Here is a 26,960-nt window from a genome sequence, read left to right on the forward strand (position 1 = left end):
AACCATGTTAATATGTTATTAATGTCACTAATGTGGTAATAAAAAGAAGTGAAGTCTGTAAAAGGGAGGCAAGTTAAGTAATGCACTAAAGATTTGCCATACCATGACATCCGTTCAGTGGAGGTAATTAACAGGTTGTGAGAATCAGATTGCTGTGTCGTATCTATAGGTAGCAGTGACAAGCTCAGGGAAGTGCAGGTCACCTCTTCTGGATATCTCTGCTTATTTATGATCCAAGTTTTACTCCGAATACACATGCTGGAGAACAGCTGCACATCGCACATCAAATCAGTGGAAGTTTTGCTATTAACATTAACGGGGCTAAGATTTCACTCAATAAGTGTAAAATAAGTAGCCTTTCTGATCAGAGAATTGGGTCTGGGCCTTTCAGATATTACTTAGTGATCTTTGCAGGTGCTCTAAATACTCATCATGCTCCCTGATAGTGAGTAATGGCATCAAGTCTAATATCTTTATCTGGATGCATATTACGGGCATATTGTAGCACTGTATACAGGGCTGTCCTTAGGATTTATGGGACCCTATGCAGTATTATTAAACTGGCGCCCCAATGCCAGCGCATTTGGCTCTGTGAATACCAGTGCCCCTATACTGGTGCCCCAATGCCAGGCCAACTGGTGCCCTTACACCAGCACATTTGGCTCTGTGAATATGGCCTCTGCCTAGTAAGGAGACTGCAGCGCGCGCTGGGTGTGCGGGAGCTGACCCGCTCTGACCTGATGTCCCAGTCATAGGTGTGGACTCTGTGGGTGGGTACTCCGGGGCTGGAGCACCCACGGGGAAAATGTAGTGGGTGCGGTGCACCCACTGGCACCAAGCTCCCCCCTCCCCCTGCGCCTCTCCTGTGCCGGCAGCCCCGCGCTTACTAACTCCTTCCCGTCCCTCCCAGCGCTTCTGGAGCGCTGCAAACAGCTGATTTGCAGCCTTCGAGCTCCGGGAGGGAGGAGGAGGAGGTGAGGAAAGGGTGGGAAGAGGCAGGGCGGTGGGGGCTTAGGGAAGACTTGGAGGGGGTGGAGCCTGAGGTGGAGGGGGGGTGTCGAGCGCTCCCCCCCTGGCAAGATGAGAAGTCAGTGCCTATGGTCCTGGGGGTGCCCCAAATTTTCAGATGCCCTATGCAGCTGTGTATGCTGCGTATGCCTGAGGACGGTCCTGACTGTACAGAGATTGATTTCATAGTCTAGAGTTACAGATACAACTTTCTCTTTGGAGGCTGCATCTTTCATTGTAAATTCTGTGACACATTTTTCCCTAAAAGAAGAGGCCTTTACCCAAACATTTGTAAGTGAAAATGCTGTTTTACAGTCTCTTTGTAGGAAGTGCAAAGCATTCTGTCAGGCCTGTTATCTCAGAGGTGATTTTTCTCTGCAGAGTATTATCTTTACTTGTCCGCCGACTCTGTCAGATCTGCGCAGAGGCTGTAGAGTCTGACAAGTGCTTTTATTCATCTCAAGATAACACTTTAAATTAAGAATTTCTTGCTGTTCTATGAGTCTGAGAAATTACTTGTTACAAAGGGTAAATTTTTGGGGAAACGGTAGTAAATCTTTAATGTAATAAGGGAATATGTAGAGCAGCTCTGTGAGATTCTGTTAGGTATTCTAATAATACAAAAAAAATCTGATAAACTAAACAAACATGGATCAGACTTTGACAAAGATGATAGAAGCAGTTGAGCAGATTTTTTTTCGTGCTTAATTTCACTTCACTAAGTTGCAGCCTCCACAGGAGCAACCCCGTGAAATTTTGCATTGGGGAGGATTATAGAAATTTGAGTTGGGAAACATTTGTTATCTAGCATGTCAGTGCCAACTAAATGTACTGTAATAAAGCTTCATTATGTCCCTGAGCATAGCTTGTCTGTCATCCCCCAGGGAATTCAGACATTTTGGTGCTTGGAAGAATACCCTAAGAATTCTATCATTTCTCTGTTATCCTTCCTAAACATGGTACATCTAGAAATTGTAATTATGTATGATGACTGCCATCTTGACTGACACCGGGGATTGAACTAGAGACTTCAAGGGCGAAAATTATGAGTTTCTCTAGCTTGAGCTAAAGAGCCATTCTTGCCAGTTATGGGTCTGTTACAGTTCACATCTTCTGTGATTGGGCACACTGGGGAACACGTAATACACAATGACCAGTGACTTACAGATGGTCAATTGTTGTATTAACTTTTGGTTAAAGGACTGAACCTAAGGACCTTCTACATAAATATACTGGCCTATCCATGTGTCACTGTTTGGAAGGCTTTTACTATTTGTGCTGGCTTTTATCCTAAGTAAACAGTCAGTCATTAGAGGGTGCTATAGTGGGTGCTATGGTTGAGCTCATGTGTGCAGATCTCACAGTCCACCTAGTGGAAGGCACTAATGCATGTGTACACTAATCAGTACATGATAAAACAGAGCTCACTGGTACTGTACCAGCCTTCCTAGAAGGAACACAGGAGGCAGTGTTTTACAAGGTAATATCACATCTGCCTACACTAACAGCCAAGTGGTTGTTAACTGGGGAATGCAATGGCCTAACATTTCAGCTAATGTTAATGCTTCATGTTACAATGGAGGACTATTAAAAAAAAGATGTAGGGTGCGATTTTCAAAAACCCTTGGCATTCATTTATCTCTGGTCCTATTGAAACCAGAAGAACTTTTTACCATTGATTTCAATGGCAGCAGAGATAGGCCAACACTGAGTGCTTTTTGAAAATCCCACCCCTTAACCTCTTAGAAATCCTGACATATTTCACATACTCTTTCTTCACCTTCTTATAAATTGCCAGCTGCCAGAATGAGTAAAGACTCAGCAAGACCAGCCTAGACAATATGAGACCTCAGGAGCCATTTCAATAAATAAAGGGAAGCGGAGGGAGGTTTCTATAAATGACACTTCATTTATTAAAACTGCACACTGCCCCTCCTGGACATACATCTTTCCCTCCAAAAATGCTCTGAACAAGCCACCTCCATTAGCTTCAAATAGACAGCTGTTAGGCAGTTTCATTTTACAAACGTACACTGTTTTGCCATGTGCGATAGGCTCGGTACACTGAAAGTTGTTGTAAATATATCACATCATGAAATGCCAGTGGAAAATTGGAGCATGTTTCATGTATAAATGTATGAAAGGTAGTAGTGTAGAGGTCACCAATTGATTGACAGCATCTTTATTATAAGCCATTCACCTGCAGTCACTGTCTTAGGTAGAAGACTTTACCTCCTACCTAAACATTTTTGAATGTGTGTGGAGCACTCCACACTTGGATCAGAAAACTGAACCTTATATATTTTGTGACCAGACTGACAAATTGATATTTACACCAGCTGGAAGAGCTTCACATCCAGTTGATGGCATTGCAGAGAGATTTAATCTGCTGGACTAACAGTGGTAGATGCTGTTGCTTCTGTGTTCATCTACCCTGCCTGGCGCTCCAGGGCTTGGGGTTCTCGAGCAGCCCAGAGCAGGGACTGGGGGGTGGGGGGCGGCAGCCACGGGGGTGCTCTAGGCTCCTGTGACAGGGGGGGAGCAGAAAGAGAGGGGGAGGAGCTGGGCCTCAGGCAGGAGGAGAGAGGCTGGGGGCTACCCTCCCCCAACAGCAGGTTCACCCGCTGCTAGGGTGACCAGATATAAAGTGTGAAAAATCGGGACGGGGGTGGGGGGTAATAGGTGCCTATATACGAAAAATTCCCCAATATAGGTACTGTCCCTATCAAATCGGGACATCTGGTCACCCTACGCGCCGCCCATGAGAGAAAGGCTTCAGCACTTCTTGCTGCTGGAGCCTTTTTCTGCTGCTTCCCTTCCTGCCGGAGCGTTTCACTGCAGTGTGTAGCTAGGCATACCCTATGTGCGGCTGCAAGCATAGACTAGCATATGCGGCCCATGATGTGTTACCTGTGCCACAGATTGCGAACCACAGTGCTCCCCCCAACCCCCACCACAGACCCCTATGCCCAGTGCCCCCACCCAGAGACCCCTCCACAGAGTGGGGCCAGGAACGGTACCCCAGGTGTGGGATGGGCAGCAGCCCCGGACCTGGCCGCATGGCTCTGGGCAGGGCTGGGCGGCGGCCTTTAGCACACAGCTGGGCTGCAGCTGTGTGCTAATTGGGCCGCAGGTTGAGAACCACTGGACTAGGTCATAGAGAGCTAATAAAATCATAGCTATCCTTCCAGTTTTCTCTCTGGTAATGCTGCACCAGTGTGCAGGGCTGGATTAGCCTTTTGTGGGCCCGGCGCCAAACATTTGTGGGCTCCCATGGAGGCAATGGACCATGGCGCGGGGAGACCAGTCCCCAGAGCGAGAGGCCAGCCAAGGGCAATGGGGCATGGCATGGCAGGAGCGGCCCTGCTCCGCCAAGCCCAGTGCAAGGACACTATTTATAAACAGGCATTTGCCGGACGCACAGTGGCCTGCCCGGCCCTGTGCTGCCAGCATGTCCCTTCCCCTTGGGGGTGGGCATGCTATGCCACAACACACCCAACACCCCCCTGACTCTATATAGCCAGTATGCCCAGCACTCCCTCCAAACCCACCCCACAAATGCACAACACCCTGCACAACACCACCCGTGCCCAGTGCCCCTACCCACAGCCCCACCACTACTGCCGAGCACCCCACACAGAACCCCCACTCCCTAGGAGGGTGACCAGGTGTCCGGTTTTCAACCGGAACACCAGGTCAAAAAGGGATCCTGGCAGCTCCGGTCAGCATTGCTGACCAGGCCGTTGACTGTTGGGTTGGCGGAGCTGCGCAGTGGGGCTGGCAGACTCCCTGCAGCTCCTGGAAAGCAGCTGACATGTCCCCCCTCTGGCTCCTACGTGGTGGCGAGGCCAGGTGGCTCTGTGGGCTGCCCCGTCTGCAGGCACCATCCCCCGCAGCTCCCATTGGCCCCAACCCTCTGCCTCATCCCAGATCCCCCTCACACCCTCTGAACACCTCGGTCCCAGCCCGAGCATCCTCCTGCACCCCGAACCCCTCATCCTCAGCTCCACCCCAGAGCCTGCAACCCCAGCTGGAGCCCTCACACCCTGTTGCACCCCAGTCCCCTGAGCCAGCCCACTGAAAATGAGCAGGTGATTGAGGGTGGGGAGAGTGAGCGACGGGTGGGGGGGGGATGGAGTGAGCTGGGATGGGGCCTTGGAGAAGGGGTGAAGCATGGGCGGGGCCTCTGAGGAGAGTCAGGGGTCAGGGCAAGGGTGTTCAGTTTTGTTTGAGTAGAAAGTTGGCAATCCTACTCCCTAGTGCCCCAACACACACAGATCTTCCTCGCACTCTCACAACCCAGCACCCCTCCAGAGACACATTCCCTCATGCCCTGCCTCCTGGCCGCACTCACCAGCCCTGCTGGGAGGTGATGCAGCCAGGTCTGGTCCTGGGACAGAGAATCGCTCCGTCCCCTCGGGAGTGGTGCGATCAGCCAGGCCAGGGCCTGTCCTGGCCAGGCCCCCTCAGGACCCACTTGCCTGGAGGGGTCCAGCCAAGCCCCCTAGATTGACACCCCCCGCCCCCTCGATGAGACTGGCCAGGCTTCTGCACCAGTCTCAAGCGGCTGAGCTCCAGGGAGACAGATGGGGCCCCGGAGGTGGTGGGAAGCAGAGACTGCCCTGAGCCGGAGGTGCACTGTGGTCAGGCCAGGGGGCAGAGGACCCGGCAGGTGGGGCCAGGGGGCGAAGAGGAGTCCTCAGCCAGCCGGCAGGCAGGCCAAGAGGAGCAAGTGGTGGTGGTGGTGATGGGGAGCCAGTGGGGTCTCAGAGCACAGTGCAAGTGGAGCAGGCTGGGGCCCCTTCTGGGCATGGGCCTGGCTCCAGGGAGCCACTGGCGCCATTGTAAACCTGGCACTGCCAGTGTGCCAGCACATGTTCACCTGCCTAGGCTTGGTAGAACTAGATTATTTTTTTTAAATAATTTTGATGAATAATATTGATGTTAATTATTGATGTTGAGGCTCCTTTTAATGGTGTTGTTAAATTCCTTTACAATAAACTTTGTCATATGCCGCCAGGGCCGGCTCTGGCTTTTTTGCCACCCCAAGCAAAAAAACAACAAAAAACGTGCTGAACAGCCGGAGCGGTGAAGCAAAAAAACCAAAACCGTTCAGGGTGGCCGGAGCGGCGAAGCAAAAAAACAACAACAAAAACTGGGGAGGGCAGCCGGAACCAGGGTGCAAACTTTTGGTGCCACTTACTTGGCGGCTCGCGGCTGCCTCCCCCAGCCGTGCTGGCTACCGGCAGGGCCAGTGCAACCCATTAGGTGACCTAGGCGGTTGCCTAGGGCACTAACATTTGGGGGGCGGGGCCTTCCGCCGCCTCTGTCAGGGGCGGCATTTTGGGCGCAGGACCTTCCGCCGCCTCTGTCGGGGGCGGCATTTCGGGGGCAGGACCTTCCGCTGCCTGGGGAAGCAAAAAAACTGTCGGCGCTCCTGGCTACCAGGACTCCCTGCGCCGCAGACATGCCCCAGGCAGTGAAGGGGGGAGGGGGAGAGAGCGGGGGGGAGAGAGAAAAGGGGGGCGGCCAGGGCTTCCTTCAGCCGGGGCGCTTGCCACTTGGCCCCTCCCACTGCGCCGCCTGCCGGGAGGGCTCCACGCTGCTCCCGCCTGTAGGTGAATTGAAGGTCGGTGGGGAGGGAAGGATGCGGGCTGCCGGGCTTGCTGCAGACGTGGCACCGGCTGGGGCAGACGGAGCGCGCAGCCCGTTCCCAGCAGGGTGCTCCCCTCCTCCATGCTGCCGCCCCCTACAGGGCGGCCGGAGCAGCGAACCAAAAAAAAAGGGCAGCCGTGCCATTCTAACATTGGACGGAATGCCGCCCCTTAGAATCTGCCGCCCCAAGCACGAGCTTGCTCGGCTGGTGCCTGGAGCCGGCCCTGTATGCCGGCTGCACACATGGAAATTGGTATTAAAAAAAAAATCAGTGCAAACTAAGAAGTCACATCACTAGGAGCAAGTTTTCTAATTAAGAGAAGTTTAAAAAATCTCATACTATAAATTAGTGTTTAAATTTAGTTGCTTACCCCAAGGTTTTGGGAATAGGAGAATAATTGTTTTCAGCAACGGAATTCTCCCTACATTAGTCCCCACAAATAACCTGGGCAGAGAAAGGGGTAGATGTATGCATCATAAAGGTAGCAGTATTATAAGCTGCGGATATTTTGAAGATGTAGTTGCATGTTATGCCTAGGCGTGACAGTTGCAACATTTGAACAGCAAACCAGGCAGCTCTGGGGAAACTTTTGACAAATTACCATATATTCCTGTCTTATTGGAGCTGAGTCATATTCCATTTGTATAGCATTTTGTGGTATACATTTAACATGAAATGAGAAGTAGAGAATACTAATTCTAGCAAGTCTATGTAGTTCTTATACTGTCCACATCACTGTAGTATTTGTGCACTTGTCAGTAGTGCACTAAGTGACATAACTAACATCTGTCATGTATGGTTCATTCTCTTTCTGATCCCCTCCTGAGGAAGAGAACAGTGTATGCATTGTAGTGTTTTGTTTTGATAGGGTTTAGTTTTTGTATTTTTTAAAATGTGCAAACTGTTTTGTGTTTATATTAGAGAAGGCAGGTCAAAAAGTGCACCTGGCACTTGGAGTAGAAGTTGGTGACGTTTGTGATGGTGCTCAGTTCGTGGAGGAGTTTGTTGCACACACTTAAACAGGACTGTTCATTTGTAGTGTAGCTCAGTTAACATTGCTGTACAGTAAGAACTAGAGTTGCCCGAAAAATGCAAATCCCTTCCCGTGACAAATGTTATGTTTTTGAAAAATTTTCATCCTGAATCAGGACTTTGTTTTTTTCAGAAACAGATTCCAGAAAAAATCCTTTACACTTCTCTGAAAATGGAATTTTGGCAAATTCTATTTTTTGCCAGAACTGTAAAGGAATTTTTTGGCTCAGTGCTGCCCTCCTGGAAGCCTTTTATCTATTTATCTTTCTGCTGGCAAGTAGCAAGTGAAATTGCCAAGAGCCTTCCAGATGGGCTGCTGGAAGCTGAGCACCTTCGATGTCTGTATACAAATGCAGGAGCACGGGAAACAAGCAGGATGAGCTGGAAGTCATGGTATATGAAGAAAATCATGACCTAACTGGCATTACAGAGACTTGGTGGGACAGCTCCCATAAGTGGAGTACCAGCATTGAGGGATATAGCTTGTTCCAAAAGAATAAGTAGGGGGGGAAAAGGAGGAGGTGTGTATACACTTGCTTCGAGGTCTGAGAGGAAGTGTGTGACAGACCTACTGAAAGTCTCTGGATGAGGATAAAAAGGGAAAAGAACAGTAGTGATGTTATGGTGGGGGTCTAGTATAGACCACCAAATCAGGAAGAGGAAGTGTATGAGTCATTCTACAAGCAGGTAACAAGATTAGCTAACACACATGAGCTAGTATTAATGGGGAATTTTAACTTCCCTGATGTGATATCTTTTGGAAGACTATTATAGCAAAACTTAATATGTCTTGAAAATTCTTAGCATGTGTAGGGGACAACTTTCTGAATCAGAAAGTTGAGGAAACAACTAGGGGGTCATCCATTTTGGATCTGGTTTTGACCAATGGGGATGAATTAGTTGCAAATGTGAAGGTGGTTGGGAACTTGGGAGGAAGGGATCATGATCTGATAGAATTCAAGATTCTGTGGAAAGGAGGACATGAGAACAGTAAAACAAGGACAGTGGACTCCAGAGAGACGGATTTCAACCAACTCAGAGAAATAGTAGGCAAGGTCCCATGGAAAGACCAAATAGGAAGAAAAAGAGTGAAAGAGGGGCTGGCAGTTCCTAAAAGAGGTTCAACAACAAGCTATTCTGACACAGAGGAAAGGTAAGAAGAGTCACAGAGGCCAAAGAACTTTTTAGCTATCTAAAACCCAAAAGGGATACAGACAGGAAATGGAAGGAGGGGCACGTCACCAAGGAAGTATACATGGGAATAGCACGAGCATGTAGGGACAAAATCAGGAAAGCCAAGGCAAAGAGTGAGTTACAGCTGGCAAGGAATGTTAGAGACAACAAGAGGGGGCCCTTCAAACATGTCAGACAAGAAAGAAAGATCAAGGATAGTGTGGGTCTGCTGCTCAATGGAGAAGGTGAGCTGGTAATGGAAGATGATAGGAAAGCAGAGCTGCTCAACGCCTACTTTGCTTCAGTCTTCTCACAAAAAATAATGTGACTGGACGACTAGTGAAATTACTGTAGATAATAAAGGGGAATGGATGCAGCTTGGGATAGGTAAAGAACACATCAGGGATCTTCTGACCAATCTGAATGAATTCAAATCAGCAGAGCCTGATGCTATTCCCCCGAGGAATTAGGTGAAGAAATCTTAGAGCCACTGGCAATAATATTTGCAAACTCATGGATGACAGTTTTACCCCAAAATTTAGGCTTTGGGGTGCCCCTAGAATAACCTGCCTTAATAAAGAATAACCTCCATAATCTGCTTTTCCTGGGGTATGGGTCTCCAGGATAGTTAAGGAAACACTTAACATGACATGAATATAACCTTCCGATAAAGTGAGTGACACAAGCAGTGTATTTTCCAATATATATATATATATTAATGTAACTAATAATCCCTACTACAATATGATCTAAAACCCTAAATAAGAAACAAATCCCTTATTGCAAGTTAAAGAGCATTTACATTACAATCGCATACAGTTTAAATGATTCTAAGTGAGACGCTTTGCTACAAATGGCCAGTTTACAACGAAGTGCTGACAGCTATTCTTAACTTATACTTTAAATTCTACATAGGTAATATACAAATCACACACGCACATACATTTCAAGCATACGCATCTATTCTATGCTATATGGTAAATTTATAGTTGAAAAAAAAAATCCTGACAAGCTCACCCTATCCTTTGATTTTTGAGGTGTTGTTGCAAATGTTGCTACTACTGTAGCTTCTTAATCAACTTACTCCAGTCATCTCCATTTCTCCCTTTGCAGAGGCAGATCACTTCCTGCTGCCTCTATCTTATCATCCCTTAGTTATTTTGTTTTGGGGTTGCTGATGTTGTGGCTGCTGCTTTAGGTGCTTTCTTCAGAAGTGCTCTCCTCAGAATTCTATCTAAGATGTCTTTTCAGCTGCTCTTCTGTTGTCTTGGTCACCCCCTGATCTCTTTCTCCAGCAGTTCTTCCAGTAGCTCTGCTTGTTGGCTCCTGACTGATTTCTGCCTGCTGGCAGCTGACCTTTTATACTGTCCTACTGAGATGTCCTTATATATCCTTAAACAAGTACCCCATTCACACATGCTCAGTGCGAAACATTATCTCAGAATTATGGTTGACAGCTCTGGCCTGTCTCGCACCCTCTACTGCACGTGCTCAGTAGCTACCTCAATTTTCACCACTGGGCATGCTCAGCCTAGAGATCTCTCATCTCTAGTCATGTGTCCTACATCGTCCAGTGGTAAGTGACCTGCAGCTTTCAGTTGGTGAAGTGATTTCTGCTTATTCAAGAGAGAAGCCAAAGACACAAAATGGAGCTTAAGAATACAAAAATACAAAATTGAGTCTGGGGAGTATTTCCCGTACCAACAGGAGAGGTCCCAGGAGACTGGAGAAGGGCTAACATAGTGCCCATCTTTAAAAAGTGGAAAAAGGAGGAGCTGGGGAACTACACACCTGACGTCGATACCTGGGATGCTACTAGAGCAATGTATTAAACATTCGATTTGTGAATAACTGGAGGATGAAGGAGTAATCACTAGCAGCTAGCATGGATTTGTGAAGAACAAATTATGCCAAACCAGCTTGATTTCCTTCTTTGACAGGGGACTAGTTTGGTAGATAGGAGAATGCAGTGGACGTAATATACCTGGCCTTCAGCAAGACTTTGACATGACATTCTGATAAGTAAGCTGGAGAAATATGGGCTTGACGGAACTACCATTAAGTAGATACATGATTGGTTAAACAACCACAAACAAAGAGTAACTATTAATGGAATGATGTCAGATTGGAGGGGGGTCTCAAGTGGGGTTCCACAGGGATCTGTTCTGGGTCCGATGTTGTTTAACATCTTTATTAATGACCTGGATGTAGGAATAGAGAGCATACTGATAAAATTTGCAGATAACACAAAGCGGGGGAAGGGGAGAGGTGAGGGTTGCCAACACTTTGGATGATAGAACTAAGATTCAGAGGGTTCTTGATGAATTGGAGAACTGAGCCACAGACAATCAAACTGAAATTCAGCAAAGACAAATGTAAGGTGCTACAGTTAGGGAAGAAAAACCAAATGTGCAAATTCAAAATGGGAATAACTGGCTTGGAAGCAGCACTGCTGAGAAGGATCTCGGAGTTGTGGTGGATCACAACCTCAACATGAGTCAGCAGTGTGGTTGCAAAAAAAGCAAATGCAATTTTAGGTTGCATTAACAGAGACATAGCATGCACGTCACAGGAGGCAATAGCACTAGCTAGAGATAAAAAAAGGCAACAAGAAAATGTTCTGCAAATACATTAAAAGCAAGAGGAAGACCAAGGACGGGGTAGGCCTGTTACTCAATGAGGGGGGAAAACAATAACAGAAAATGTGGAAATGGCAGAAGTACTAAATTCAATAAGGACAAATGTAAAGTACTCCACTTAAGAAGGAACAATCAGTTGCACTCATACAAAATGGGAAACGACTACCTAGGAAGGAGTATTGCAGAAATGGATCTGGGGGTCATAGTGGATCACAAGCTAAATATGAGTCATCAGTGTAACACTGTTGCAAAAAAAAGCAAACATCATTCTGGGATGTATTAGCAGGTGTGTTGTAAGCAAGACACGAGAAGTAATTCTTCCACTCTACTCTGTGTTAATTAGGCCTCAACTGGAGTATTGTGTCCAGTTCTGGGCACCATATTTCAGGAAATATGTGGACAAATTGGAGAAAGTCCAGAGAAGAGCAACAAAAATGATTAAAGGCCTAGAAAACATGACCCATGAGGGAAGATTGGAAAAATTGGATTCGTTTTGTCTGGAGAAGAGAAGGCTGAGAGGGGACATGATAACAGTTTTCAAGTACATAAAAGGTACTTTACAAGGAGGAGGTAGAAAAATTTTTCTCCTTAACCTTTGAGGCTAGGACAAGAAGCAGTGGGCTTAAATTGAAGTTTGGGTGGTTTAGGTTGGACATTAGGAAAAATTTCCTAACACTCAGGGTGGTTAAGCACTGGAATAAATTGCCTAGGGAGGTTGTGGACTCTCCACCATTGGAGATTTTTAAGAGCAGATTAGACAAAGGGATGGTCTAGATAATACTTAGTCCTGCCATGAGTGCAGGAGACTGGATTAGATGACCTCTCAATGTCCCTTCCAGTCCTACAATTCTATGATTCTACCACTCTACTCGGTGCTGGTTAGCCTCAGCTGAAGTACTGTGTCCAATTTTGGTTACCAATGTGACCAAAGGATCCAGAGGCAAGCGACAATCCTTGAGGGGGCCATTTAGGGATCTGGGGCAAAAATCTGTCTGGGGATTGGTCCTGCTTTGATCAGAGGGTTGGACTAGATGACCTCCTGAAGACCCTTCCAATCCTGGTATTCTATGATTCTATGATTGCCAAAGATGATCAAAGGGGTGGAATGCAAGCCATATGAGCAAAGGCTGAAGGAACTGGGTATGTTTAGTTTGGAAAAGAGGGGATTGATGGGAGACATGAAAGCAGTCTTCAAATACGTGAAAGGCTGCCATAAAAAAGATGGAGAAAAGTTGCTCTCTTCATTAGAGGTTTTCAAAGGAAGGCTGGATAGCCATCTGTCTTGGATGGTTTAGACACAAAATATCCTGCATCTTGGCAGGGGGGTTAGACTAGATGACCCTTACAATCCCTTCTACCCCTATGATTCCATGATTCTATCTGTCATGGGGTAAAATCCCACCCCCATTGAAATCAATGGCAAAACTCCCACTGAGTTCAGTGGGGTCAGGATTTCACCCCTGGTATTCTGTTAAAAGTTGCCTTTAACTGACCCGTGTCATTGCTCCAAGCATCTGGAAATCAGACAAACCTTTCAAGTTGGAAATGAACTTGTATCTAAGATGAAGAAAGTGTCTGCATCTGATCACAGCAATTGGCAGGATGAATAGGCCCTGACCTTGTGTAAGGGCTCATCTGAGGTCTTCCTTCTGTATCAAGGAAACTATCAACACAACCCTTTCTTTAGTCAAGTTCAAGAGACAAATCAAGGTGAACAGTTGCTTTGCTTGTTCCCCATTGAAAGAATAATACCTGGCTGACAGCTGCATGACTGTTTCACACTGTTTCCGGCTTGTTTCACACAAATGACATACAGCAAACAGAGCACAAAGCAACTGGAAACTTAATCCAAAACATGGTTGTTATAGATTAGTGTTCTAGACATGCTGCAGTCCATGGGCAAGACTTACCTCCCATCAGCAAGTTAAAACAGTACACAAAGCAAAGAATAGAACAGATGAGAGGGGCTATAACAGGAACCAGGTTAAGTGTATGTGGGGTGGCAAGGAGGAATTCAAAACAAATTCTTAATACCAGGCATTAATCATATTGGCCACAGGCTTGTCCATACAAGTCTTCTGCCTGAGCAGAGACAAGAAACAGTATTGTGTTTATTCAGCCACTGGGGATGAAGTGATCATCCCATACACTTGAACATGCCCAGAATCCCATAACATGTCTAGGACACAGTAGTGATCATCTGCACATTTTCTAGGAGGACAGACTAATTTAGAGTTTTGTTCCATAGACAGGAAAATGTCCTGCTGAGAACTAAGTAAAAATGGCTGATCTCGCCTACTCATGGGACTCCCATCATGCACTGTGGAGGCCTGGCCAGAGGGAAGGTTGCGATGCTTCACGGGATATGTAGCTCAGCCAAGGAGCACGGCCCGTAGGAGAGAATGGGGCAGGAGGCAGCCTGGCAGCTCAGACTCATACAGTTTAATGTCAATCTGACCTAAAACAAAACATTTCCATTCAGTTCAACAAATGAATTTTTTGTTCAGGTTAACCCTGGAAAAATTAGAAAATAGAGGGTATTACAACATCCCGCTGAAATGTGGCCACTAGCCCTTTGACCAGGGTGCACTGTGGGAAAATTCTAGAGCTCTAAAGTAAATCCAGCCCGTTCTCACCATGGGGGGAATGTCAGAGGCTCTCTGAGTCTTGCAAGAGGCATTTTAATGTTTCATAGAAATGTAAAATGTCTCCAGTGCCTTCCTACACTTCTTAAAAAGCCTGCAAGTGGAAAGAAAAGTCCACTTTAACCCATGTTGAGGAGGGGTAAGACGAGTTGTTTGTATTTATATTGAATTTATTCTCAGGAGATTTCAGAGCACTTTATACAGGCCACCATGTATCAGCCTCATTCTACAGGCAGAGAGACTGAGCTCCACAGGGTATGTCTACACTGCAATGGAAACCCAGTTAGTGGGACTCAAGTCAGCTGAGCCTGGATTAGAGAACCCAGGGCTTGAGCATCTACACTGATTGTTAATCCCATGTTAAGAATTTTCTACCCCAGGCTTGAACCTGGGGGACTGGTGTCCACAGTGCAACATGTAGACCTGAGTCAAACCAATCATATCCCAGACTCCCTAGTGCCTGCCTGAAATGTGGCCTTTGACCTTGATGCACTGTGGGAAAACTTGACTGTCCCCTGCATGTTACAGGAAGTTTGAACTGACCACCAACACATCCTGCCAAGCAGTCATTTTGGTCTCTGTGCTCCCAGCTACTGGAGCCAGCGCCAGGTAGGAGTAGCCTTTTGAAGGATTCTCTTGCTTGCGCTTTCACTCCTGTGTCAGGAAATGGGCAGGGCTTCTGTGAGATGCTGGTGGACATTTTGGTGGCATTTTCTAACCTACCAAAGGCACCTGACACAGCTTATGATGGAGCAAAAGGAGGAGGACTCAGACATGGCATACTCGATACTGCTCGTGACACTTGGTACAGCCGCTGATGTCCCCTATGAACTTCTGGAGCAGGGCCACAAGCACAGACTGGAGAGATCACATCATCATGTGCACTTGGGATGACCAGCTACATTTCTGGAGCTTTGTGACAGCTTTCCCCAATCCTCTAAGAGGGCACCCGTGCCAGTCCAGAAGCAGATTGTTATAACTGTCTGGAAGCTGCTACCCCAGACTGCTACAGGTCTGTTGCCAACCAGTTTGGTATTGGAAAGTCGACTGTAGGTAAAGTGGTGGATGTTTTGAGACAGTCAGGTGTGTGCTTTGCCCCTAGGTGGTAAGCATAAAAGAATATTCCTGAAGTAATTGTTGGCTTTGAGAGAATGGGGTTTCTACACTGCCCCAGGGCCACTGATGCACGTGCCCATAGTTTGCCTTCCTCAAGGAGCACATGAGTACATAAAGCACAAAGGGCACTACTCCATTGTTTTGCAGGCACTAGTGGACCACAAAGGCAGATTTATGAATGTCAACGTGGACTGTACAGGAAAAGTTCATGATCCTAAGGTTTTTTGCTGATCGGGAGTCTACATTCCTGGACAGGCTGGGACTCTATTCCCATCAGATGACATTGTCATAAACAGAGTTCCTGTCCCCACCATTATTCTGGGGGCCCTGCGTACCTGCTTTTGCCTTGACTTATGAAACCGTACTCTGATTTCAGAGGCCCTGGCACAAGACGGTTTAATTACACTCTCAGCAGGTGTAGAATTGTTATTGAATTTGTTTTTGGCAGATTGAAATCCTGTTGGAGATGTTTACAGACCCATTAGGATGCCAATATCATCATTGCTGTCCACATTACTGGGGCTTTCTGCTCATCACAATTTTTGTGAAGCCAGAGGGGAGCCATTTCCCCTGAATGGACCTGTGACAGTGAGGGGCTGCTGAATTGGTACACTCAGCTAGAGCGTGCAGCTACCACAGCTGAGCTGGATGCACCTAGACAACAGAGGTCAGGGATGCTTTGTGTTCACACTTTATGGACTTGCATGGCCCCATAGAAGAGAGAGAATGTGCTTTTGGGGTGGGGTGGGATGCGGGTCGTTGATTCTGGGGCTTTCGATGCTTGGGCACTATGGACTGCCTGGACTACCTCTAACTGAAATGGACTAGATTTGTGAATGGAAAATGTTTCTACCTCCTCCTTGCACAGTTCACCGTTCCCAGGTAGTTCGTTACAGAGTGGAGTACTTACAGGCATGGCACTGTAAGGTGATTATTTTTAGGAAACAGGAATGGCCCTAACAAAAATCTGTGCCTATCCAGTAAAAATTCACTTTCAAGGCATTTTTACTGTTTGCATTTCCTGGTTGCCATTTTGAACTCCATGTGGCGGGGGGAGAGGTCAGAGGGAGAGCCAGCCGCTGACATATAATTCATCATTAATGGATACACTCTGCTAGCCGGGGCGTCTAATAACTTTTGCATTGTTTCAGAGAACGGAAATCCCTCCCAATCCTATATTAATAAACATTAAAATGGAGCCAGAAATTTACTAGGCTCCAGGGCAGCTTCTGCCCCTTCTGTGTCTGCTGCAGGCTTCATGTCAGGCTGTTTCTCCTGGGGGCATCAAGCAGCTCCTCCGAGTACAGTCCCAGGATGTGCTGCTGCTGCTCCTGAAGCAAAGCCTCCTGGGGGACCAGTTTCACCAACAGAGTCACTTCACTGTCCTCACTCAGCACCTACTGCTGGCTCCCATCAGTCCCTATGCTGGATTCTGGGGCTAGCAGGGCACCATCCTGGCTGACCAGGTGACCGTTGGCTCTGTGCTCAGCACAGTTCCCAGCACCCAGTCAAACTCCACATAAAATGAACATAATGTCAGCGAGTTGCTCAAGGTGCGTTTCTGGTCCCTGATTTTCTGGTACTCTTCAGCTCCTTAATCTGCTCCCTGCATTGGTCACTGGTCTGGTAAATTTGCAAAGCTGCCAGCTTCTTTGCTGTTTGCTACTATGTGTGGTCATTCCTGATTCTCTTACTAAAGTCCACTGTTTTTCTGGCCTCCCACCAGAGATTCACCAAAATGAGGCTGTGCTCCTGTGACCATGAAGCAGCGTGCTTTGCAAAAGCCGCCTTCTGTTCAGTCTCCGTTGCAAACACAGGAGGCTCTCTGCTGGTTTGGTTGCAGCTTGACAGTCAGCGGACAATGGCAGGGCTAATGCTGACTCACTGAGCCTCTGCAGTACATGAAGGAGGGCTGCTTCCATTTTCCCTGGAGTCGATTAGAGATTTTTGGGATAGAGGGGACAATGGAAGTTGGTCCCTGGGACTGTGGGATACTTTTGGTGTACTCCCGGGCCTGAGTCAGAGATCAGGGTTGTGTCTACACTGCCAAAGCAATAGAGCTCAAACCCTGTGTCATGTCTTGACTCGGGCTCGAATCCTCCACAACCCACCCTCCCCCAGGGGCCTAGGAGCCTAGGTCCAAGCCCAAGTCTGAGAGATTTGTGTGTAGTTGGAGGCTGGGGTTGAGCTCAAGGCTGGGTCCTGATTTACTTTGCAGTGTAGATATAGCCACAGATGTTTTAGGCCAGAGCAATTGTCCCAGGCCTTGGCTTGAGAGGCCAGCCCACTGGTGCCACCATCAGTAAGTGTGTACTGCTGGCTGGCTCCCCTGGCACTGGGTGCTTCTGTGCTGAATTTTTGGTAGGAACTGCTTCTGCCTTCGCTGCTTGTTTCCTATACAGATAACAGACACCATTGTTTGGGGTCTTCTGTTCATAGCCAGTCCACAGCTTCTTTGTAGGGCTTCTTTTCTCCCCCTTTACCCAGCAGCCACACACAGTGGCTCCCTTCTGGTCTCCAGGCTCTCACAGCGTTGAGCGTAGGTGCCTGGCTGCAGGTGGGTACCTGGCCAGGAGGGAGTACATATGCCTGGGTGAGAGGTGGTAGAATTAAAACAGCAGGGAGGCAGGGGACAGGTGAAGTAAGACACTGTAATACTAACAGAAATGAGCCAAATCTAGAACCACTCCTCAGTTTCCACCTCCTCTTCCCCTCACCCAAAGTGAGGTTTTGCAAAACCAAAGCTTCCCTATCTATAATTTGAATGCAATTTTCCATAGTATTTGCCCTTTCTGTTGCTTGATATTCAGTCGCAAGTGGCCTGGTGCTGGAGAATCAGTCTGTCTCTGGTCCTCTCAACAAGCAAGAGGTAGAATGTGAAATTAATTGGCCTATCTTTCCACTTCTCATTCTGCAAAGAGAGACACATCTTGCTTTAATGGCCTCAAGTGCCTGGCTAATGGTTGTTTTGCTTACATATTCTCACATATTTTCAACCGTTCTTGAAAATACCCCACATCTTTTCAATTGACTTTTAATGCATTTCCATTCTAGGCTCCCTCGGGACTGCTGGCCGGGTTTGTAACCAAACTTCCCGCGGTATGGACAGCTGCGAGGTGATGTGCTGTGGAAGAGGTTACGACACTTCACGGATCAGCCGGATGACAAAATGCGAATGTAAATTCCACTGGTGCTGCGCTGTGCGCTGTCGAGACTGCCTGGAGGAGGTGGACGTACACACATGCAAAGCACCGAAAAGTGCTGGATGGATAGCTCGAACATGACTACATGGGGAGACTGGCATTCAAATGCTGAAACTTTCAGTTTCATGCAGGGCGTATGTCTAGGGCATTTGCTACCTTTTTTCAAGTTTCACCTCCCTTTCAGCGCAGAGAAATGGCTAAATAATTAATATAAATTATGTTGTAGCCAACTAACATTTTTGAGGTTGTAATATTTTTGTGGCTTTGCTCTCGGTGTTTGGAAACAATGAAACTTTTAAGTCACCATTTTTTAAATGCAACACATAATTCGCCTGTGGAAATCACTGACACAAGATGTTACTAAGGCCAAGAGCATGGTAAGGTTTAGAAAGAGGTGAGACATTCATATGAATAAGAACGTCCACTGTTGCCTTATATAGGATGAGATTTCTTAAAGCTTCCTTCAAACCATATAGTCCTGGCCCCAGTCAGGCACAAGGAGTGGATGGACCATTGCTCTGATCCAGTATAGCAATTCTCGTGTAACGGAACCTCTGAGCCCAGTGTGGAGTAAAGGTATTCTAGAAGTAACTTTCTCCGTCTCCTGTCAAATGATAGGGCTGCCCTCTTGTGGATTGTGTGGGGCCAGTTCTGCCTTTGCATGCCCATTTGCTGGTCCCACAGACATCAACATGCTGCACATTTAAACTACAGGCCACGATGGAAAGCGAAGGAAATTGCAACCAATTGCATTCACCCATGGTATTTCCTCTTAAAGAGTCAGAGCAAGTCTTTTAGTTACATGTGCACAGAATTCTCAATTTAAAATCTACCTTAAAAGGATTTTAAACAAATTTATTAATGTGAATTGCTGATATTTCCCCCCTGCAAGTTGCAATGTAATTAAATGGAAGGAGGACATTTATTTCTCAGACCCTTTGTTAACTAGCTTTACCTGAGCAGATGTATCAAACTTAGAAATTAGTTGTTCACCTCCCTTTGGAAAAGGGACATGAAATACCTTGGGCATAAATATGTTTTGAATTTTTTTTTTTACCAACTAGGTAAATGTGAAAACACATTTGTGTTTCACAATGTGAAAACCGGGTAAATGTGAAAACACCTGCAGAAAGTCTGTATAAAACAGAAGCAGCTTGTCTCATTAATAATATTCTCCTGCTTGTCACATGAGTGGAACATGAACAGTCTTGCCTAGTGGTTGGAGCAGGAGTCATGCCCAGTAGTCAAAGCAGGAGTCAAACCCCAGACAGGAACTGGAGCCAAGCATCACAGCTGGGGCTGAGGGGCCAGAGAATCAGAGCTGGCTTCTGGGGGGTATATCTACATTACAATAAAAAAACGACAGCATCGATTCTCAGAACCCAGGTCAAATAACTCAGGTTCGGGGAGGGGGGGGGGGGCAGGCAGGCTACAAGGCAAAAAATTGCAGTTTAGCTGTTCAGGCTCAGGCTGGAGTCCAGGCTCGGAGACCCTAAGAGAGTGGTGTCTTCCTCAGACACATTTGGTGCCAGCCACTGTCAGAAAGGACAGTGGGTTAGATGGACAACTGGAAATTCCTAACAGAGGGAACTGAAGATTGAGTTGCTACTTTTAATTGGGATGCTAGATCTTTGCTGTTATGTTAACATAGTGATTTTGTTTTTTTCCTAGTTTAGTCATACTCAGGATTGATTCTGGTGCCTGAAATTATTCCAGATCACAAACCTTTGTCACACAGTGATCTTCAGAATTTTTCTTTTTTCCTGCAATCATACAACACTCTCCTGTAATGCTTATAAACCCATTTATTTAAGTTTTAGCAAACAGAAATCGTTCCTTGGCTTTACTCTGCTTTGCAAGTAGCCTTCCCTTATTTGACTGTTTTGCTTTTATGTAAATATTGTTTTCTGAATTCACAAATCACTACACATGATAATTCTTTTAGTATTACAGACACCTCATAATACTATATGTTTGCTGTGTCTAGGTCATGAAAATCTTGTATGAGCTAGTTCTGTTATAGGAATGCAACCTACTGAAGAACAGTTTTTTGCTACTTACAATTCAGTGATAACCACTGTTGCTGTTATATGCATTAGCTTCATGCGAAAACTGGCCCTGGTTTGGATAGACTAAATAGTATACATAACAGTGAATTGAAATTTAGTGGTGAATTCCAAAGAGATTCTTTATTAACGATTCATGAGCTCATCATGACCTGAGGAAGGGCTCTGTGAAGCGCAAAAGCTTGTTCTTCCACTCACAGAAGTTGGTCCACTAAAAGATATTACCTCACCTACCATGTCTCAATCTGGAAAATGGCATGTTTTAAAACCAACTACAGATGCTCCCCAATTTACAGAATGCCTTACGTAAGTCAAATTTTGCGTAAGTCAGGAACATATACCCGACAATTGCGCAAAAAGAAAAAAAAAGGGCTTACGGAACTTACGGAACTTTTTCTGTAAGTGCAGATTTTAGTAAGTCGGGTTTGCGTAACCCGGGGAGCGTCTGTATCTGAAGCTCAATGACATATTTTGTAGGTTTTAAAACTGTTTCTGCTTTTCTAATTTAAGTATCTTGACGAGTCAGAGAGCCTTTGTAAATTGATAGCAGGGGTCAGATTTCCTTTGAGTAATTCATGACGTCACAGTTTAATAACACAAGTTTTACACAGTTCTGAAAACAAGGGATGTATCGTTACTGCTAGTGAGCTTATTCCAGCTAATGAAATGAGTGCTGATGCCCGCATTATCAATCTCTGTTAAAATGAATAGTCCGATTAACACAGCAGGAAACAAAACTATCTGTACTTTCCAAACCCATCTGTAAATGTTTTAGGATCACTGGGTTACAGGTGGAGATCTTATTCTGACAGAAAAATAGCAGGAAATACAGAGCAGGACTATGAAAATTCAACAGGCCTATGTGAAATCTGGAAACTGTCCCTTATATTTGAAATGTAGACCTAGAATTAGGTCTTGTTGCTAAGATCATCATTTTTACTTCAATGCTTAAACAAGGACAAGTCTAAAAATATCAAATTTTATGCTAAATTGCCATTGTAATGTTTTCTTGAATGGGGATTGTAACTTGCTCTAACCCTACAGGGAGCCTTGAAATACCAGGGAAATACTATGAAATCTTTCTGAAAGCCTCTGTTCCTGAGACTTCTCCTACAATATATGTTTAGGGTTCTTCTTATGCAGTATTGGTTCTGCAGTATGTATTCCTATACTGATGCTATAGATCATTTACAAAAGGTACCAGTTTCATCTTACACATTGACTATTTCTCAGCCTGTCCATTTTCAGGGAGAAATATTAGGTGCTTCCACATCTAATGAACAGAATTATTCCCTGGTATTAAAATATATTTGACAGAGGTGTAATTAGCTAGAATCTTAAACTGCTGATTCCTTGCTTTGAGTGCAGAGTACATCTATACCCATAAACAGCAGAAGTGCTATTACACAAAATCTAATATTACTACTTACAACTTCCTTAGCACCTTTTATTTGAGACTATCATAGGCTCAGATCCGCAAAAGGACTTACGTGTTCCAAGGTACTTAGAAAATCAGAGGAACAACACGGCAAGCTGCAAAGCCTGAGTTAGGAGCGTAGGCTCCCTCTACAATGAATGGGGAGAGATGGGCGTCTTAGATCCACAAAAGCTAGCATGCTAGGTGGGGAGTCATCTAAGATAGCCAATGAGAAATGTTGATGATAGAGGTGTGCCCTAAGCCTCTCCCCATCATGGAGACAGGCGCCTTAGTCTGGGCTGCAGGGAGGAGCCTCACTTTGCTAGAAATCCACAAACTGGGGGGAAATAGGTGTTCTTCTTCCTAACTCACATGTGGGACCTGATCTGAGGCTGCCTAACTCCATGTGGCAGAGAAGGAGGAGCTTCCTTATAACTTTTAGTTAGTGGTTAGGGCATTCATATGGGATGTGGGAAACCCCAGGTCAAGTCCCCCTTCTACCTGATGTGGAAAAGGGCTGTGAACAGGGATCTGCCACCTCTCAGGTGGGTGTTCTAACCACTGGGCTATTGTGATAGGAGAGGAAGAGGCAGAGTGGATCTTCCTTAATCTCACCTATTGACGTTGTTCCAATTTAATTAAGCCAGAGAAAGAGGACGACTCAGTCTATAGTCCAGTGACTAGGATATTCATCTGAGAGCTGGCAGATCCCTCTACAAATCCCTTCTCATCATGCAGAGTGTGAACTTGAACTGTAGTCTCCCACATCCTGGGTGAATACCCTAACTCTAGGCTAAGGGAGGGTCTCCTTTCCCCTCTCGGTGTTTTGTGTGGAGTTAGGCAGCTTCTGAGCATGCCTGCCAGGTCAGGCCCTGCATGTGAGGTAGATGGAGGAGTACCTCTCCTCCCCTGGTATGCATGACTCTAGAGCTTAGGCAGGATATGTGGGGTGTCTGGACACATAGAGGGAGGTAGCAGTGTGCATGCCCAGAGGCAAAAACCTAAGTGCCTGAGGAACTTTTACCCTAAAAACATAGGTGCTGAGTGAGTTTAGGCACCTAGAGGGTTCGGCAGAAGCCAAGCAGAAGTTTTGTGGATTGCAATAGTGCCTTAAAAATGGAATTTAAGTGCTTAAACCTGGGCGTTAGGTGCCCAAGTATCTTTGTGGCTCCAGGCCATAGTGCTTTAAAACATTAATTTAATGAAGCCTTACAACTTTCCTATGAGGTAGGTGAGTATTACTGTATCTATTCAAAGATGGAGAAGCTGAAGCCCAGACCACCCCTCCCTATCCTCCTGCCCCCTTTCTTTACTTGTGTTCAGGACAAGAAAGAAGGAATGGGGAGTCTAGCCACAATAGCTCCCTCCAATAGATTTTACGACCCTGTATGATCACATCAGCTAGTATATTACTACATCGCTGAATGATGAGCAAAACAACAGTCTCACTCTGCTAGTTGCAATAAGACATTTCCCCAGGGGGAAAACGATTGGATTTTGCTACATAGGGGGATGTGTGGCTGCTGAGTCAGCCAACTGTTTGACTGCATTTTCAGGGTATTTACATGAAAAAGAGCTCACACTGAGTTTCTTCTGGCATTAGCATGTTTCTGCGTCTTCCTCCAGAAAAGAGCTCTTCAAAGCATTTGCCCTTTTCGGTGGGGGAAGGGTACTGGTGACACAAACGTTGCTGAGCGAGGCACTTCACTGACAGCTGTTTAATTAAAAAAGCAATCGTGAGTTCAGACAGATGAGAGATTTGGGTGACATCAGTTGTCTCCATTATGACCTTCAAGATCAGTCAGCCTGAAGCAGAACCCCAGAAGTGCAAATGCTGCACAGCAGCCACATTGTACCACAAACATTAAATAAATAAATAAATAAATAAATAAGCAGCATACGCATTTCATTTGCAGTTTAGGCTCCTTGGTTTGTTGCCTTGACACCTTAAAGCAGAGGGACGGGGAAGAGCTGGACTCTGGATTCAGCCATTTGAGGTAGGCCATCGTGAACAGAATTCAAGCGAGGGAAATGAAATCATCCTCGAGGGTATGGAACAGATTTAGCTTCATGTTTATTCATGAAGAAGAACCAGCTGTCCCAAGACAGACATTTTAATTTCTGAAAAATCTGCTAGAAAATATGTCAGATTGTGCAAAAGGTCATGAGGGTTTGATTTAGTTATTTAAAATACGCAGCCTATGCTCTAGGGAAAATACCTATTCTTCTGAAGCATGGAATAGCAGGCGCTGCTAGCCAACAGCTATCTGAGACCCTTCTGGACATGCAAATATTTTGGAACTATTTTCTAAAAAACAAACACAACCGCCCCCTCCCACTAGAATTATATGGGCGTGGCTTTGTTTCATGAGAAGCCTCAACAAAGGGCATCAGTGTCTCTTAACTGCGGGGTGTGTGTGTGTGTGTGGAGAAGAGCGGCCTTTAAAAAGGGACAGAGTTATTTTACATGGCAGGTAAATAGTTGTACGCTGCACTGCATCCACGGTATTCCTGCTCCTTCCCTGCAAGTGGCAGCAGCCATTTCAATAGCTCATTTCTGTCCCTCAGGTCATGCACTTCTTCTTCAATGCTTAGACAGTCGGACAGAGTGATTGTTTGCCATTTGGTCCATTCCTGTGCGGACGCAAGGGCTTGATGGGGCCAAGAGTCCAACAGCAGAACAGATTTGCTGCACCCATATAATGGGGTCTCTGTCTCTGAGCCGCCTCCAGCCCTCAGTTGATGGAATTTTATCCTGGCTGTTACACGGCACCCGGAGAACGGCGTTCGCTGGCACATCTTGCGGCATTCTGGCGACATGTCCAAAAAGCGTAATATACCATCTGTGGACTTTTGGCCCAGTAGTCTGTAAACCGGAGTGATCATAAACCTCTCAGTTATAAATGAAGTGGTTCCACTTTATGCCCAATATATAATGTTGGCAGTTTGTGTGGACAGCCTCCAGCTTTGCCCAGTCCGAGCAGCGTAGTGTCCATTTTTACAATCGTATGGCAGTAGGGAAAGGATACAGCTCGAATAGATCCTGAAATTGGCTGTCATGCCGAGATGATGTTGATTCCATTTTCGTTGTAAATGATCCATGTCAGATTCTGCTATTCACTGGCTCATCGCTTTTAGCACTTCTGGCTGTCAAATGAAAAAAATCAGTAAACGTGCTAATAGCTTCACCTGTAGTATCAGCTCCCTACACACACACACACACACACACACACACAGAGAGAGAGAGAGAGAGAGAGATACACTGGTTTACAATTTTTGAGAAGTCGTCTGCTTCAGAGATAAAATGTGCTATTTATTATGTATTTTGATGTGCTGAATTCAAATATGACAATTAAAACAACGGATTGGCTACTGTTTCTAAGATATTTAAGTTTTTACATTTTATGTCTATGTCTATTGTGTAGATAGTAGAGTTTTAATCATAAATTGTAAACCTAGGTCTTTTCATGTGTTTATGGTTGCTTTACATGATAATATTTCACCTGTCCTGTTTATGTAACACTTTAAAAATCAGCAGAAGGGTTATATAAATAAAATTTATTATGAAACAAAAGGCAAAAAACTATTATGTACATAGTTTAGTCCTATTCAGTGTCTACTCGGCACTTCTTGGCTTGTCTCTTGTATTCATTAAATGGAGCATCTCTTGTCACTGTCCAGCAATAGTCTGCAAGCATTGATGGGCTCCATTTGCCCTGATAGGGTTTCTCCTTTGTTGCAATGTCCTGGTGAAATCGCTCGCTGTGCTCGTCGCTCACTGCTCCGCAGTTCGGTGGAAAAAAATCTAGACGAGAGTGCAAAAAATCTTTAGTGACATGTTGCAACCAAGGCTTTTGTATGCCTTGAGGAGGTTTTCCACCAACAACCTGTAGTTGTCTGCCTTGTTGTTTCCGAGAAAATTTATTGCCACTAACTGGAAGGCTTTCCATGCCATCTTTTCCTTGCCATGCAGTGCATGGTCAAATGCATCATCTCAAAGAAGTTCACGAATCTGAGGATTTATCTTAGCTTCCTTTATCTTAGCTTCACTTAACCTTGGAAATTTTCCACGGAGGTACTTGAAAGCTGCTTGTGTTTTGTCAATGGCCTTGACAAAGTTCTTCATCAGACCCAGCTTGATGTGTAAGGGTGGTAACAAAATCTTCCTTGATTCAACAAATGGTGGATGCTGAACACTTTTCCTCCCAGGCTCCAATGACTGTTGGAGTGGCCAATCTTGATGTAGTGGGAATCTCTTGCACGACTATCCCATTCACAGAGAAAACAGCAGTACTTTGTGTATCCAGTCTGCAGACCAAGCAAGAGAGCAACAACCTTCAAATCACCACAAAGCTGCCACTGATGTTGGTCATAGTTTATGCACCTCAAAAGTTGTTTCATATTGTCATAGGTTTCCTTCATATGGACTGCATGACCATCTGGAATTGATGGCAAAACATTGCCATTATGCAGTAAAACAGCTTTAAGACTCGTCTTCGATGAATCAATGAACAGTCTCCACTCATTTGGATCGTGAACGATGTTGAGGGCTGCCATCACACCATCGATGTTGTTGCAGGCTACAAGATCACCTTCCATGAAGAAGAATGGGACAAGATCCTTTTGATGGTCACGGAACATGGAAACCCTAACATCACCTGCCAGGAGATTCCACTGCTGTAGTCTGGAGCCCAACATCTCTGCCTTACTCTTGGGTAGTTCCAAATCCCTGACAAGGTCATTCAGTTCACCTTGTGTTATGAGGCGTGGTTCAGAGGAGGAGGATGGGAGAAAATGTGGGTCCTGTGACATTGATGGTTCAGGACCAGAAGTTTCATCCTCTTCCTCTTCTTCGTCTGACTCAAGTGAGAATGATTCTGGTGCATACGGAACCGGCAGTCCTTCTCCGTGGGGTACTGGGCGTATAGCTGACGGAATGTTTGGATAATGCACAGTCCACTTTTTCTTCTTTGACACACCTTTCCCAACTGGAGGCACCATGCAG

General features: G+C 45.8%; 1 protein-coding gene across 1 annotated transcript in view; it reads left to right on the plus strand.

Moving 5' to 3' along the window:
* Window positions 1–23,550, plus strand: part of WNT2 (Wnt family member 2) — a 49,050-nt gene extending 25,500 nt beyond the window's left edge. The window contains exon 5 of the mRNA XM_005285757.4: window positions 18,324–23,550. Within this exon, the coding sequence (XP_005285814.1) occupies window positions 18,324–18,553 (230 nt within the window). The 3' untranslated portion in view covers window positions 18,554–23,550. The remainder of the gene's footprint in view (window positions 1–18,323) is intronic.
* Window positions 23,551–26,960: the final 3,410 nt, after the last annotated feature.

This window comes from Chrysemys picta, chromosome 1 (genome assembly GCF_011386835.1).
Source record: "Chrysemys picta bellii isolate R12L10 chromosome 1, ASM1138683v2, whole genome shotgun sequence".
In the NCBI taxonomy this organism is placed as follows: domain Eukaryota; kingdom Metazoa; phylum Chordata; order Testudines; family Emydidae; genus Chrysemys; species Chrysemys picta.